This window comes from Marmota monax, unplaced genomic scaffold (assembly GCF_021218885.2).
Source record: "Marmota monax isolate L192 unplaced genomic scaffold, Marmota_monax_Labrador192_F-V1.1 WCK01_AAM20220418_F8-fsc00259, whole genome shotgun sequence".
Taxonomy (NCBI): Eukaryota; Metazoa; Chordata; class Mammalia; order Rodentia; family Sciuridae; genus Marmota; species Marmota monax.
Window position 1 is genome coordinate 647,173 of NW_026694482.1, and position 16,002 is coordinate 663,174.

General features: G+C 46.7%; 1 protein-coding gene across 7 annotated transcripts in view; it reads left to right on the plus strand.

The window, feature by feature from the left end:
- The window catches only part of Mboat1 (membrane bound O-acyltransferase domain containing 1), a 156,468-nt gene that overhangs the window by 46,956 nt on the left and 93,510 nt on the right, over positions 1–16,002 (plus strand). For 5 of the 7 annotated variants that reach the window (XM_046419126.2, XM_046419121.2, XM_046419125.2 and 2 more), the window contains 3 exons: positions 3,952–4,097; positions 4,647–4,724; positions 10,062–10,157. In XM_046419126.2, coding sequence (XP_046275082.1) covers positions 3,952–4,097; positions 4,647–4,724; positions 10,062–10,157 — 320 coding nt within the window. Of the gene's footprint in view, positions 1–3,285; positions 3,484–3,951; positions 4,098–4,646; positions 4,725–10,061; positions 10,158–16,002 lie in introns of those variants that run through there. The other 2 variants (XM_046419128.2, XM_058571222.1) reach the window with 2 other exon arrangements.

Here is a 16,002-nt window from a genome sequence, read left to right on the forward strand (position 1 = left end):
CCAGGACGTGCCTCCAGGGCCTGCTTCATCCAACCAGGTCCCCCGTGCCAGTAGTCCATCCGGCTCTCAATGGATTCATCTCTTAATCCTTAAATGGATTAATCTACTGATGAGGTAGGAGCCCCATGATCCCATCAGTGCCTAAAAGCCCCGCACCAAACCTTGCTGGATTGAGGACTGTGCCTTCAAACACGAGCTTTTGCACATTTGGTTTGGATACCCCAGTTCTCAGTCCAACCCCAAGAACTTTTCAGGTCCATGAGGTCTCACCTGGCCTCTGCTGTACATACCCAGGGTCCAGGGTCTGCATTTGACACCCCCTCAACCTCCTGGAAGCAGCGCTTCTCTGAGGATACCTCCTCTCTTCTTCCGGAAGCCAGGCAACCGTCTCTTCCACTGGGGTGGCCCCCCCAGGCCTCCAGTCCTCCCTAGGGATTCCACCGGTTTCGGTGGTCGTAGCTCCCTGTTGTCACCCCTGCTGTCCGTATCCAAGTGCCAGTTCTGTCCGCCCTCAAACTGGGGACATCCCTCCTTGAACCTGCTCACCAAACTCTCCATCTCCTTTTGTGCAGAAAACCAGCCTTTCTTTCATTCAGAGTTTTTCTTCCTTTTCTTAATTGTTAGAAAATCTGTTACTTTCTTCACCTTTGCTTTTGATTCATGAAGATATGCTTTTAGAATTCAAAGGAGAATATTATCTTTCCCAATTTTTATTTTGGAAACTGCTTTGACTTTTAGATTAGTCTTTGCTTTAGGTTTATAAATTCTACTTAGGAGCAAAACCCCAGAGACAGACGGTCCTGGGCTGCATTGCTTCTCCCTACAACAGAAGGATGCTGGGAACTCGGGCTGCTGTGTAAACGCTGGGTGGGAGTCAGACTGGGTACTAGGCAAGTCTGAATGGCAGGGGCAGCAATGTCACCTGCTCAGCAGGGGTAACCGCTTACTGGATTTATTCTGGGCAAAATGTTGTAGCTATAGAATAATTTAATAGAAAGTGCCAGGCACTTTGAGGGTGACCATGAAACCAGAATTTGAGGTCAAACTTGATTCTCTACTTCTGTGGGCAGGTGGGGCCTGTGTAAGCTGCAGGCCTCTGCGGCCCAGAGAGCCCATTTTAGGTCAGCAGTTAGGTCCAGCAGGAGACACCTGCTCGGTCGCAGCTGGCAGAGTGAGAGTCTCCTCCCTACCCCCTGAGTGGCGTGCCCAGCTCTGGTCAGCGGCTGTGCCCTCCAGTGTTGCCACAGACCTCAGCAGGTCATGGCGACTTCCTTCCCGGTTCTTTCAGGCCTCACAAATCTGGAGAATGAAATCCAGGGAACACGGGAAGGCAAGAGTGGAAGGAGTAGGGTTTATTCAAGTGTGACAAACAGAAACACAACTCTTAAGGGGCAAGAGGGGGCCCCCATAAGGGCTAGCACTCCAGTGTGGTAGTCAGGGGTTTATAGAGCCCTCGGGTCAACGCTGTTGTTCCAAGTTTAGGATAATCGGGGTTTGGAAAAGTACTAATGCCTTTGGCTAATCCTCAAGTCTGAAGTTCCATTCAGGCCTGCCCCACATCTGCTTTCTTGCTGCTCAGCAGGAAGTGGGAGGTTGAGGTCATGGGATCATGGATGCTCTGGGTTTGGGGTTGCAGCACCGTTTGGACTTCTGCAGTAGCACTAGGGGAACAGGCGTCCCCACTGGCTGTGGCCTGTGCTTGCTGCTTGAGCTCCAGCCCACCTGGGCACCTGGAGGAAGTAGGAGGCTGAGGTTGTGGGATCGAGGATGCTCAGGGTTCCAGGCTGTGGTGCATCTGCATGGCCCACATGGGCCCTGCCTGGCTGCCGCATTGTGACAGGTTGGTGCATCTTCTCTTGCCTCAGCCCTGGCTCTCTGTGCCTCAGGCCTGCAGTGGCATGGTGGCCTCCAGGGGGCCATGGCCCCTGCTTGCACCCGAACTCCAGCCATCCTGCACTATAGCTTCTCCATGGGGATTAGCGGGATGGCTCAGCAGCTGGGGAACCATGTCTGATTGGAGGATGGAGGGGTTCTTAGCAGGGTTCATACTGAAATGCTCTTATAAGGAAGTGCACAGATGGAGCTTGGAGAAGATTCAGGAGCTTGATGAAAGTTTGGTGAAGCAAAAAATCTTTTTCAGTTCTGACGGTACCATGCAATTATTTTTAGGTTGTCTTCTTTTTACATAAGCTCCTTGAGGGCAGGGAACAGGTTTCTTTCTCTTGTATCCCGGTGGTTCCTAAACTCGAGGGTGCTGGAGATCCTGTTAGAACACCCACTCCTGGGTTCCACCAGGAAATGTCTCCCTCCGTGGGCCCCTGGAGACCGAGAGTGTGCATTGCCATCAGGTTTCCAGATGAGGTCAGGGCTGCTGGCCTGGTGACCACACTCTTGAGAACCATTGGTCTGTTCCCTGTGACATTCCTTATGTGCAGATGCTCAGTAGTTATTGGCCAAACCATAACGCTGGAGCAGATTTCTCCACAATTGGTCTCTTGAGTAAATACGTTCATGGTGGCTCTGTGCAGGTCCCTGGGCGGAGAGAATGAGAGAATGCGATTGGTCATCTCAGAGCATCCTAACCTTTTGACATTCCAGTTGCTGATTCTTCCTCATTTTGTACCTTGCAAAGTTGACCATTTCTCTCTCCCTGTGTGTGTGTGTGTGTGTGTGTGTGTGTGGTGTTAATTTAGCCTACACAAAAGATGTGGCCAAATGTTGCATGACAGACTCATATGGCACTCTCTCTGTGTCTTTTAAGGTGAAAAGTGAAGGTGAGTTGCAGTGAGCACAGGTTTTTGGGGACAATGGTGGGGTCTAATCTCCAACTAGGGAGGAAAATAGTTCATTTTTAATAATGAAATAAAAATTCTTTGAAGGCAATATTTTCTATGACTTGTAAGGGTCCAAAGTATTGTTGCTTTTTATTGGAAAAACAAAATGGGCTCAAGTGTTCCTCCAGCCTTACCCCCTTGTGCAGCTCTAATGACTTATTAACAGCTGCAGTTTATTAGAGCATGAAAATCCCCTGATGGAAAATTTGAGCATTTATTCATATTTTCAATATTTTTTTGATTAATTGCCTTCTAAAAATGAATTAGTAGGTGAAGTTTTCATCCTGCCTACATTGGAGAATTTCAATTACTTTTCTATTTTTCATTAATGGTTAAGTCATCGCTGTTTGATTTGTATAAATTTATGCTATGAAGATGCACGTTTGCTTCCTCTTTTTTTAAAAAAAGTCTCTCCTGCATTTCAGTGAATCGTTTTATATTTCCCCTTAGGTAAAGTGTGCATGTGTATGTGTTGGTTCCTGGGGGTGAAACCCAGGGCCTTGCCCATGCTGGGTGCTCCCGCTACCACTGAGCTCCATCCAGCCCCTATGTGAAAATGTTCTTGAGAGAGAAACCACTGTGACTTTTCCAAGGAAATTTGTAGCTACCTTGCAAAATTGGCTGCGCGGACTCTGGAGGTTTCACGCAGGTCTGTGTCTCTTTTGGGGGGGGGGATTTAGTGTCTCATCTTGACCTTAAGGAATGCTCTTACTAATTTAAAATGAGAAGATTAAAGTCATAAAACACCTGATGACCACTTCGGAGAACACTGATTTCTTAGGTACCAATCAAGGGAACACTCTCGCCCAGCTCGGCATCTCTGAAGAACACCTCCTTCCCCTCCTGGTCCTGCTGGGGCTGGGAGGAGACCTCACGGGTGCCTTGTACACTAGGACCCTGTGCCCTTGGGGGGAAGCAGCCTGGTCACCTGTGGGCCTGGAGGAGAAGCTGTGGGGTGTCCCCATGAAGGCAGTTACCTTTTGTCTCTCGTTCCTCCTCCAAACACTCCACTGAGGGAAACCCAAAGCCCAGTCTGGGATGCATCTTGATGCAGCCCCTGAAAGACAGCCAGGGCGGATCTGCGTGGGCAAGACCGTGACGGCTCCCTTCTCCCCAGGTGAACTTCGTCGCCTGCCAGCTCTTTGCCCTGCTCGCCGCTCTCTGGTTTCGCCTCTACCTGCATCCTGCTAAGAGCAGCTCCGCTGTCCGGCATGCCTTTGCCACCATTTTGGGCACTTACTTCGTCATCTTTTGCTTTGGCTGGTGAGTATGAGCCTCAGAAAGGCTAATGGTTGTCATTTGGGTGTTTTGAGGTGATGTTCTTGGTGTCACACCAAGGGAAGAAAAGGACAGGGTTGTAAAATAGGGTACTGTGAAATGAGAGTTAAAAAAAGGTTTGCATCACTGTAAAGCATTGCAAATACTTTATTGTGAAATAACGGGGATGCTGCAGGAACCCCCATTTACTATATTAAAGACAGAAAGAACTGGAACCAATAAGCTGACCACCCATTGGAAGTCAGCACAATGATCTTTTTTTCTTAAAATCAGGCTTTGCGTCATATATGGATGTGAAAAAATATAAGCAGTCCATTTATGGATTTGTGACATTACGGGCTGTAACTGGCAAATTGTGCCATGACCCGTGCCATTTCAAGATGTAGCATCTTCGATTACTCAGGACAAGTGTACTTGATATATTTTCTCTTACATACTGATCATTGCCTTTTGGCAGGGTGGGGGGAGGCTGAGTAGCCAGAGGGTGGGTTAATATGAAATACAATCAGTGTCTCCCTCCCTCGTGTCTTAAAGGTACTCCGTACATCTTTTTGTGCTGGTGTTAGTGTGTTATGGAATCATGGTCACCGCAAGTGTATCCAGTATACACAGGTAAGACCCTGGGGCTGAGCAACACAAGGTGAGTTTCTCGTGTGATCTTCGAAATGTACAAAGTCCTAAGTTCCCGGTTTCCCACGGTGGTGTGTCTTAGCTCCTCTAGGACGTCTGAGGGAGGGATGGGGGTCTTCAGAGAAGGCTCTGTGAAGAAGGCGGGATGCTCATTGGGCCTTGCATGAAAGAGTTCATCAGGATTAGGCAGCTCAGTTTGTGACAGTCCCAAACTGGAAGCGAGTTAGGTGTCTCGGTGCAGGACTACCCAGCAATGAAGAGGAGAGAGCTCTGAATGGATGCAACAGCATGGACGCATCTGGAGTTAAATATGCTGAATGAAGGAAGCCACACAGATCAATTCCAGAAAATGCAGACTAATCTGTAGTAACAGAAGATCCGAGGTTGTTGCTAGGGAGGCGTGATGCAGGGAGACAAAGAAGGGGTCAGAAAAGGCATGGGTGATGTGGGTCCCGCCATCTTTGATTGGGTGATGGTTTTCTGGGTGTACACCCCAAACTCGTTAAGCTGTATGCTTAAAAAAAAGGGGGTTTTGCTGTGGTATATATTTTTATTTCAAAGTACAGAAGTAATTTATTCTACTTGAAGGCTCTGTGCTTGGATGGTCAGCGAGTGGGGATGTGTTTTGCAAGGTCTCTTTCCCATGGTCTTCCTGGAAACTCAGTGCTGACTGCCTTTTGGGGGACACTGGGGGTGTAAGTTCTGTGGAAACCAAGGCTTCTCTCTCATTCACTGTTGTATCCTCAAAACCTAGAATAGCACCTGGCACATGCAAGGGCTCGATGAGGACTATGGGACGAGGGACTGCAGCGCTTTTAAAAGTTACTGACCCTTTTGTGGCTTCTTTTCTGACGGCATCTCTAAAAAGTACGTGTCTTTCCTCAGCTTCCGTGAACTCCCTGATTCATAAGACTGTCAGCACTTTTTTCTTTTTAAAAGCATTAAAATCTATCCTTACAGTATATAATTTTATAGCTACTTGTAGTAGATTTCTGGTTTTCAGAGGAAAATGTTTTTGCCTACTTTTCAGCTTTACCTTCATTCTACTTAGTGTCCGAGGGAGCTCTGACATTTGAATCGACATCTCTCTTTTCAATGGCCTTCTTGAGAAGTTAGTGTCATTCCTTCCAGAAGGGAAATAGGAAATCTGTTTTCTAGTTTGGAAGGAGTGGGTGTTGGAAATACTTCATATGATGAAATGCTCATAAATTTTTTTTAAAGGATGGTGGGGTGTGTGTGAAATTTCTTGTTTTTTCTAAACAGAATTCCGAGGGCAATCGTATGATTAATAGTGGTGCTGGATCTGTATTGCATGTTTCCAACTCCCTCCCCATTGGAGTTAACAGCTTTCCCGATACTTACGTAAGGCTGGCGGGGTACGGTCCCCGTTTCAGAGGGTCGAGGACTCACATGCACATTCATCCCACCGCGGGCCCAGGTTTGTAGCCAGGGGTGACTCTCTCCCCAGTCCCCTTGCAGTGGCAGAAGGCTCTGCCTTCAGAGTAACAAGGAAAGACGCCCCGAGAAGCCCTTCCCTTTCCCTTTGCTTGGGTGGTTGCCAGTGTGGGAAGGTGGTTCCCAGTTCCCAGTGGGTGGACTTGGTGTCAACTAAAAAACAAAAAAAAATTCTGAAGTTGTTTCCTATCAATTCAGGGGAAGGGCCCTGGAGTGAGTTAGGAAGTCAGGTCACACAGCATCTCTGCCTGTGAGATTTCCCACCTGTGAAATGTGGAGTTTGGGGGACTTTGGACACCAGTTCTCTGCAGGACCCTGGTTGAGTGATTCTTGGTGTCTTCTCCTTTCTCTTCCCTGAGCCACAGAGCTCTGTCCAGTGGCTGGGAAGAGGAGAGAATTGGCATTTGCTGCCATTTAGAACTGACCCTTTTCTGCATTGATGCTACCCAGGATTTTGTTTAGAGAGTTCTTAAAGGAGCCAGGTCTGTCTCCTTCCCAAGCCACCGTGTGGGGCAGGAAGCATGGGATCAGTTTACCAGGTGTGGGCCAAGTGGAGCAGAATGTAGGACAGAGGCACCGTGCCACGACAGTGCTACTCTTGGTCCCTACTCTGTGCCACATCCCAGGACAAGCTCCTTTGAAAACATATGACATTTCACTATTTTAAGTACACAAACTATTGGTCAGCATAGTATTGAACATTGTATCTCTTTGTTTCAAATATATTCCTTCTAAGACAACTCTTTGGGATCTTTATGTATATACATATTTTCTTCTTTATTTTTCTGAGATGTGGAACTGGAAGCTCAGAGAGGCAGGTAAGTGGAGTTTGACAGATTTTCACAAAGTGAGCAAACACCTGTAACCTCCAGGCAGGTCAAGAAGGGAACAGGATCATTGCTCATGGCCCAGTCTCTGCCACACCCCTCTTTCCTAAAATAATCACTCTGCCAACTTCTCACACCACAGATGACCTTTGCCAGGGCTGGGATTTGAACTTGGATTAGTCTGTCTCCAGAATACGTGTTTTCTGTGCCACTCCTGGATTCCTTAGATTTTTCAGGTCAGGCTGGGGCTTGAATGCTTCACCCTGTTGTATTAGGAGTCAGCTCCTGGCCCCGACCTTGATAGCTGAGGGCCTATTGGGATGGTTGACTTGAACATGCTTTCCCTCCAAGCCAGGTTCAAGCCTGAGGCTGACTTCTGTGGGAGTCAAAGGACAAGTGGCTGGTGTGGAGGCTGCATTTGACCTGGGCCTGGAGGAATCTGCCTTTCGAATCTACCTTGGGCTTCTGCCTTGGGCTCATGAACTGGCTGAGAGGGGGATGGGTGCTGGAGGGCAGGAGGCCTAGTCCATTCTGTTCCTCCTGCTGCTCTTGAGGGGAGAGTTTCCTTAGCTATTTGCTTTACTGTCTTAAAGGGTTTGGGATGAATCCATGGCAGGAAAAAAATCTCTTTGTATAGCACCCGTTGGGTATTCCTTACCTCAAAAGCTTAGGACAGAAGTGTTTCCAATTTTGGAGTTTTTTAAATTTTGAATATTTAAATAGACTTTAATGGTTGAGGACCCTGAATCAAAAACATCTGAAATCAGAAATGATTTAAAATTTTAAGTTTTTTTTTTTTTTTTTTTAACCAGGGATTGAATCTAGGGGTGCTTAACTACTGAGCCACATCCCCACATCCCCAGGCCTTTTATATTTCTTATTTTGAGACAGGGCTTTGCTAAGTTGTTCAGGGCCAAGTTGCTAAGTTGCTGAGGCTGGCCTTGAACTTGGGATTCTTCTGCCTCAGCCTCCTGAGTTGCTAGAAATATAGGCATGAGCCACTGCACCCAGCTTCAAAATTTGAAACTTTTTAAGCAGTGACATGATGTTCAAAAAGTTTTAGATTTTGGAGTATTGGGGATTTTGGAGCATTTAAGATTTCCATATCTGGCATGGTCAACCTGTAACATCTTTGTAAATAATGGTAAAAAGAGCTTATGCAGTGATTTAGTTTACAGAGCTCCTTCACACTCCTGTCAGGCTTTTTTTTTTGCTGCCAAATGATTTTTTTATTACCCTTACTTTACTATTTCCTAGGTTGACCTCATCTTCATGAGTTATTTTAATGTGAATGTGTGAATTTCAATATAATTGAATATCAGAATAATCGTCTTCCCTGTTTTATGGGAAAAGTTGGACCACATGAGTGTATGTCTGTATCTGATGGGCTCTGAACCATTCAAAAGCATTTAGTATGTTCAGTTCAGTTTATTTATACTAATAGTAACTGAATCTCCTATGTGTCAAGCCAAGGTTGGGAGGCCCAAGGTCAAGTGCGTTGGGAAACAGACATCTATGTAAATAACTTTCAGCATTATAATTATGTAGGTTATCAGGTAGCACTAGAAAAGTGCAGACAGTGGAACAACATGTTGTTTTGAGGAGCAGGACATGGGGTGAGGTGGGTGGAGCAAGAGCACGCCAAGTGACAGGGAAGAGGTGGCATTGGAGCTGAGCCTCATCTGATCAGTAGAGTTTCCGGATGCCCTGTGGGATGGATGGACAGGGGAGCTGCAGACCGAGGAATGAGTACAGGGTGCAGCCAGGGAACAGGAGCAGGCCAGGGTAACTGAGCTCAGGTGGCCGTGAGGCGGCTGCAGGTGAGCTGAGAATGCTGAGCTAGAGAGCAGAGTGTGAAGCACTCGTGTGCTGTCTGGGAGTTTTCACCTGCCTGGAGAGTGGGATCCACTGGAGACTTTCACAACGAGTAGCATTCGTGTAGTTATTCACTTACCAACACACATGACCATCTTTGCCTTCGAGTAGCTTACACACAGGTAAGGGCACAGTAGTTCCTCAGATCGTCACGGTCTGCTCAGGCCGCTGTGGCACAGTGCCATAGCAAACACACATTTCTTTCTCCTGTCTCTGGAGGCTGGAAGCCAGACGTTAGGCAGCATGGTCAGGTCCAGAGAAGGCCCTGCTCTGCTGAATTATCTCTGTATCCTCATTGCATCTCACGGTGGAGAGAGAGTAGGAGAGCTCTCCGGGATCCCTTCTATAAGGGCGTAAGTCCCATTCACTAGGACCTTCAAAGGCCCACTTCTTACTACCAACACATCAGAGGATTTCAACATAGGAATTTGGGGAGGACACACATATTCAGTCCATTGCACACATTATCAGGTAAATTTATTACAAATTGATAAATGTTGTGAATGACAAGGGTGTGTATGTATGCACGTGTGTGTCTGTGTGTGTGGTCTGCCTATGTGTGTGTTGCTGGTTTACACCTCTTAGGAAGCTGGGGCGTGCCAAGGACAGAGTGGTGATCGAAGCCTGAGGTGTGGGTAGGGAGGGTCCTGTGCAGAATTAGCCAGAGCGGGGGCAGGAAAATAGGGGCATGCATACCAAGAGAACCCAGCCTTAAGGAAGGGCGGGGTCAGGGGTATGGTGGTGGTTTGTGTTTTGTAAAGATTATCCTGTGAACACGATGGTTGGTCAAGAGGAGGGTCCTAGTACAAGACCTTACGGGTCAGCGGTTCCAGTCCTGGCTGCACGTTGGAATGCCATGTGCACCTGGTACCACTCGACCAGGACGGCTGGCGGAGGTCCCAGGCATTCCCAGTTTGCTGAGCTCCCTCGCTGATTCCATTATGCCGTCGGGACTGCGAGCGACCACTGTGGTCCCGGTGAAGAGATGAAGGGCTCAGAGCCGAGGGCGGGGAGGTGAGGACTCAGGATGGCCTGGGATGTCGCTGGACCCGGTGTGACTGACCATTCTCCTGTAGAGGGCGAGGGAGAGGAGGAAGAGAACATTTCCTGAGTGCATCGTTGGTCTGCATAATAAACTGCTCTTCTGTGTTTTTGCTCTTAGATACACTTTTTTTGTGGCGATGGGATACCTTACAATATGTCACATCAGCCGAATATACATCTTTCACTATGGAGTGCTCACCACAGATTTTTCGGGGTGAGTATCTTAGTTTGGGGAGTAGGGATTGACTACGGACTTTTGACTCATTCTTGGAGGGTCTGTATGTATCAAGTGTGCATAAGAATTATCAGGTGAGTTAAGTCAGTTGGTAAGATGCTGTGTGAACAGGATGGAGGTTGAAGATTGGGTTGTTCTGTGGGATTATAAACTATGCTCAGCTGTAAGGTCAGGGTCACAAGCTACAGCCTGGGGGTTCTGCCCCACTGCCTGTTTTTTGTTTTTTTTTTAAGCAGTCCCATTGGAGGGTGGCCAGACCTTGCTCACGGACGGGTTGTCTGACTGCCTGACTGCTCTGTCACTACAGTGGCTGAGCTGAGTCATTGCAGTGGAACCATGTAGCTGGCAAAGTCCAGAACATTCACCATTCAACTCTATAGAAATAGTTTGCCTATCCCTATTCTAAGGCCTGTCATGCAGGGTTGGTGCTCACCCTTCTGGTTAATGACCTAGAAATTCTTCCTGGTGAATTGAAATAGCTGTTAGCCTGAACCTTGTGAGTGTCCCCTGGCTGCCCTGTCTCCTCCATGAGACGCCCCTAGACCTCCAGCTGCCAAGAGGACAATGCATGGAACAGTGTGAGGTCCCCAGCCTTGGCCTGGGGGAGCCCTCTTGTCCCAACTGGTCACCTGGTGAGGACTGCAGATGGTCAGTGTTCTGTTGAGGTTAGCTGAGGAACAGCTTTCTATGAATCCTGCAGGATGAGCTGTAAGCAGAGCAGCCCCTGGTGACACGCAGGTCATCCACCTACTTCCCTAAGGATTTGGTTCTGTTCCTTGCAGGTGGCCTGAGGTCAGGGAGAACTCAGTGGCTGGATTGCATCTTAATTGTTGAGTCCTTGGTGAGCAGGTTGGAATAAGGGGCTGCACTCAGCTCACGTGTGTGAACTTCGCCATTGTGCAGGTCACCTGTCCCCCCAAGTTAGGCTCAGGAGGGCGAAAGAGTGTTGCTTTTGGACACACAGACTGTTACATTTAAATCTTCACCCTGTGGCTTGGGCTTCTTTTCTTCCTCAGGCCGCTGGGATTTTCCCTGTTTCTCTTCCATCTGGGTGTCTCTACCCCACATGGTAAAAGCACACTTCCCAATTTTTCTGAAATAATTTCACAAAAATGATTTTATTCTTGAGTGACATGCATTGCTATAAAACACAGTATGGGAGCAACAAAGATAATAAAATAGCCAGAAAGTGATACTACTAAAAATAACCATATCTCTGCATAGTGTTTAATCAGTGACCTCCACGCTCTGCTTTCACCCCAGAGCCCCACTGTATTAAAAGGATTTCTTGCTACTTAATATCTATTCAATAAGGGAATTAGTTAAATACTACAGAATTTGTTGGCATATTTTTTAATGTTTCCAGGAGACTCCTTCTAATTATCCAACAGCTTATGGTTAGGATGATGAACAAAAAGCTTTGGCTTTGGCTCAAACTACGTTAGTACCTGTTTCGTGTGAACATCACCCTGTCTTTTTCATGCAGTCAGTGTTCATTCATTCATTTCTGCGACAATTTTTGAGTCTCCCATGTGCTGGGTACAATGCCAGGTGCCAAGGACACTGAGTTCTAGGTAGGAGAACAGGTGTTCCAGGCAGATGGAGTGGCTGGCTCTGCAAGAGAACAGAAGGGTGAGGCAGGTGTCCACCGAGGCCCTTCCTGGACAGCGGCTTCTGTCATCAGGCGTGATCATTCAGCAGCCTGGTCGTCACTGGACTCCATCTGCTGCTCCTCGTGCCCATAGCCACCCCCTGGACCACTGCGAGTCTGCAGCACCTTCTAGCAGCTGTCCTTCCCTCCCTTTGCCCCTTCCCCAGTCTCTGTTTTCTGTACCTGCCAGAGTGAGGTTCCCAACTGCAAAGCAGATGGGATCCGGACCTGAATATCTCCACTTGCTTTCCTGCCACCTCCTGCTCCCACGCGTGACATGGAAAAAAGCTCATGGTCCACACACGCTGGGTTAGTACTGTGCCTCGAGTTCCCCTCATCAGAAAGCCCTTCGCCGTCTTCATCAGCCTAGAAACCTCTTTCTTCATTTCTTAAAACCCAGCTCAAAGATCGATTCCTTGCAAAGCGTCCATGGTTGCCACCCTCTCCACCTGCGTTGGAGTCATGCATTTTGGACCAGGGGCAGCAGGATGCCTCTCAACCTGGCTCGCACTGGTCAGTGCCACCCTTGCCTGCTCATCAGGGTCATCAGCTTGCTGGAGTATGGCATGTTCGTAACCGGCAGATGGAGGCACCCCCCTCATTGTCAAGAAGTCCCCCAATCTGCTGTCTGCAAGCTGGAGACCCAGAGGTGCTGAGGAGCTGATGGTGTGTCTCAGGCTGAGGGAACCAGCCAGAGACCTAGACAGGTGTGTCTCAGGGTCTAAGCCTGGTGTCCTCGTGTCTGAAGGCAGGAGAAGACGCATGTTCCAACTCAGAGAAAGAGGAAGAGATAGAGAGAAAATTCACCCTTCTTCTGCCTTTTTATTTTGTCCAGGCCCTCGGTAGACTAGACATTGCCCAAATGCTCATCTCTTCCAGAAACATCCTCACACACACCTCAGAAACAATGTCTCCCAGCTGTCTGGAGACCCCTTACCCAAGTCCAGTTGATGCACAAGAGCTAGCCATCTTGACTTACATATAAGCTCATGATAGATGGATGTGGAAGTAAAGATGGTGATTGTTCTAAAACTAGATTGGGTCCTTTGTAGAATCACAAAGCAGGGTGAGCACATTAAAAGTAATTGCTGTTGAGTGAGATGTGGATGAGACGCCGGAAGGATTGAGAAGGTGTCGTAAGCATCAGATTTCCTCACTCAGAGGCTTTGCAAGCATCTGTGCCATTTCACCTTCCTAGTAAATGCTAGAGGACATCACTCTGGAGATAGTGGATGGGGTTTTTTTGTAACAGAGGTGCTGCCATTCAGCAGATCCACTCTGCAAGGAAAGGCTTGGGTCCTGCTTCAGACCCTTGTTCATTCATTCTTCAGCAGACACTGACTAGGAACCCTGGATATACCAGGCATGTCTGCAAGAGACGGGAGTGAGCAGCTGCAGAATCAATGTGCACATGTTGATTTCAAGATCTCCTAGAAAGTGAAAATGTGGCCATATCATTTTGTGTTGGGTTGACAAAGTATCTCCCTAAAATTCATGTTCACTCAGACCTTCAGACTTTTTCCTTATTTGGAAAAGGATCATTGCAGATATAACTAGTTCAGATGATGTCATACTGGATTAGGGTATGCATTGGGTCCAATATGTCCCTGTAAGAAGGCCATAAAGGACAGACCACAGGGAGATGATTATGTGGGAAGGTGGAGGCAGAAATTGGAATGATGTAGCCGGCTGCTAGGGAATGTCAAGGATTGCTGTCATTCACCAGAAACCAGGAAGAAGCATGGGACAGATTCTCCCTCAAAGCCGGCAGAAGGAGCCGACCCTGTTGACATCTTCGTTTTGGACTTCTAGCCTCCAGAAGTGTGAGAAAAGGATTTCTGTGTTTGTAAGCCACCCAGCTCATGATGATTTGTTATGGCAGCTGGAGGATACTCATACACACTGTTCCTCATTCTTTACCTTTTCATGTATTTGCGGCTGTCTCCTGTTCCTCCACGGTCCCTGTCTCTGGCTGCCCTTGTGATACCTTCTCTTCCATTCGTTTTGTCAAAACCACAAGTGCTTGAGTAATTTAAGCTTCTTTTTAATGCAGTCAAAATTGTGGGCAGGTATCAAAAGGAAAACCGTGCAGGGCATTTGCAGACAAACATACTTGTGAAATGGGGTGACTTTGGGGTTGACAGCAGGAGGATGGAAATCAGGTCCTGTCAACCTCGCTTTCAGAAGCAGAGTCTCGAAATTGGATTAAGAAGTCTCTGACGTCACACACAAAACTGCAGAATATTTGAACTAGAAAGGTTCTGTTGTCAGGAAAGAATACAAAGAAAAGGCATCTGCTGCCTGAAAATCACACCTGGTTTAGTCCTTTGGTCACTGAGTGGCCAGGCATCCAGTTCGTGGAGGATGTGTCTTTATTATCATCTTTTCATAGATCACGTTGAATGGCATTATTTTCCCCTATCACATAGGTGCCCACTGCCTCACTGACGTACGTCCATCTTCTTGGAGTATGCCAGTGTCTGTGTTGACAGATAGAGGGGTCCGTACCACCTGGAAATTGGCAAGATGTTTTAAATCAAAATTGCCAATTAGAGAGGTTCTGTACTATCGTGTGTTCTCATTTTGAGCGCACAAGCAGCCGCAGATTCTCTTCCAGAATGGGATTCATCTAACCTCACTGTTTATTTCAGTTGAAATATCATGTGTAGGATTTTGCGGAGAGGTGAAGTAGTGTCTTGAAGTGGAACGTGGCATTTCAGAGCAGCTGGATGTGTAACTGTTCTCTTTGGAGCATGTCTGCAAATCTTAGTGCTTAGCACATTTTATCACACCTTCAGAGTGAGAGCACAGACAGGAATCGAATGGCGTTGGATGTGATGAGTGATTTTTGTCAAACAACACATATAGATGGTTTTAATTTTGGAGAACACATAAACTTGTACTTTAGGCTATTCCAGGAACTTGTAATTTTATTTATCGTTCTAAAAGTAGTCAGGTTCCCATGGGCAGGGCTGGTGAGAATAGTAAAATACATTTTTATTTGTGCTGCTAATATAATCTATATCAGTGCAGGTAGGGGTGAACGCCTGTTCTGTTGTTCTGTGACTGTGGGCTGGGAAAGGCACCAGCACGGTTGCTGTTCTCCCCGGGGAAGCTCAACAGTTGCAATAAAGCTGATTCCTTTTAGGTTTGTGATTGTGAATGGATTCTTCCAAGGGCAGCAGCAAGAACTCTATTTCCTTTTTGCAGTTTCAGCCCGATTCAGGCAGATAATTGCTCCCCTCACGTTGGTAGTTCAGTTGCCCAATGTGTGTTTTGAAAACAGTATGAAATGAAAACTCTAGACACAGCCAGGGGGAGGATAAATTGGTAAAACCCTCTGGAAGGCAATTTTGCCATAAATTTCCAGTGAGAGTGTTCAAAAAGTTCCTATCTCATAATAGTCTAAATGCTTAGTAGTTGAATTACTGTAAAGAAGCCAAATTTATTTTATTTTTCACAAGGCTGTTTGACTGCTGTCAGTAATGAAAAACTAGAAGCATCCCAAAACAATCTAAAAGAGATGAATGATCAGATTAAGGTACCAGCGTGCTTCCATTACATAAAAACCACAAGGCAAAGACATGTGTCAAGATTCCATTTTTTTTCTTTGTGGAGTTGCATAGAAAATGAGTGAGAGGAAATAATGAAATATTAAGACAGGTTCTGTCTGGGGGTCCGTTATTGATGATTTGAATATTCATTTTACTTATTTATATTGCTATGATAATGAAAACCCTGGAATGTTATTTAAATACATTTGCATGCATATTAAAAATTCCAGTGAACTGCATCGAATGTGACTATTGGAACAGTGACCACTTGTAGTTCCTGTTACCTTTTTGGAGGACAATAGACACTCTGTTGGCTGGCCTGCTTTCCAGAGGGGACCTTTGCCCTCTGTTCCATGGGCAATGTTTTTTTCTATCACTTTATGACATTCTGGTCACCCCGTTTGCCCAAGCCCAGTATGTTCAAATAATTGGGTTATACGGTATGGAAAAAAGATATTTGCAAAGAAATTTCAAGATTTGCTTATTCCATATTTCCTCTTCAGGTCACTCTAGTTTTTTATAGTCATGGGCTATTGAATTTTGCAGACAGAAATGGCACTGAATGTACCTGGTGGGTTACTTGTTAAAGTGAACACTGGGTGGTTTTGTTGAGTGCTAA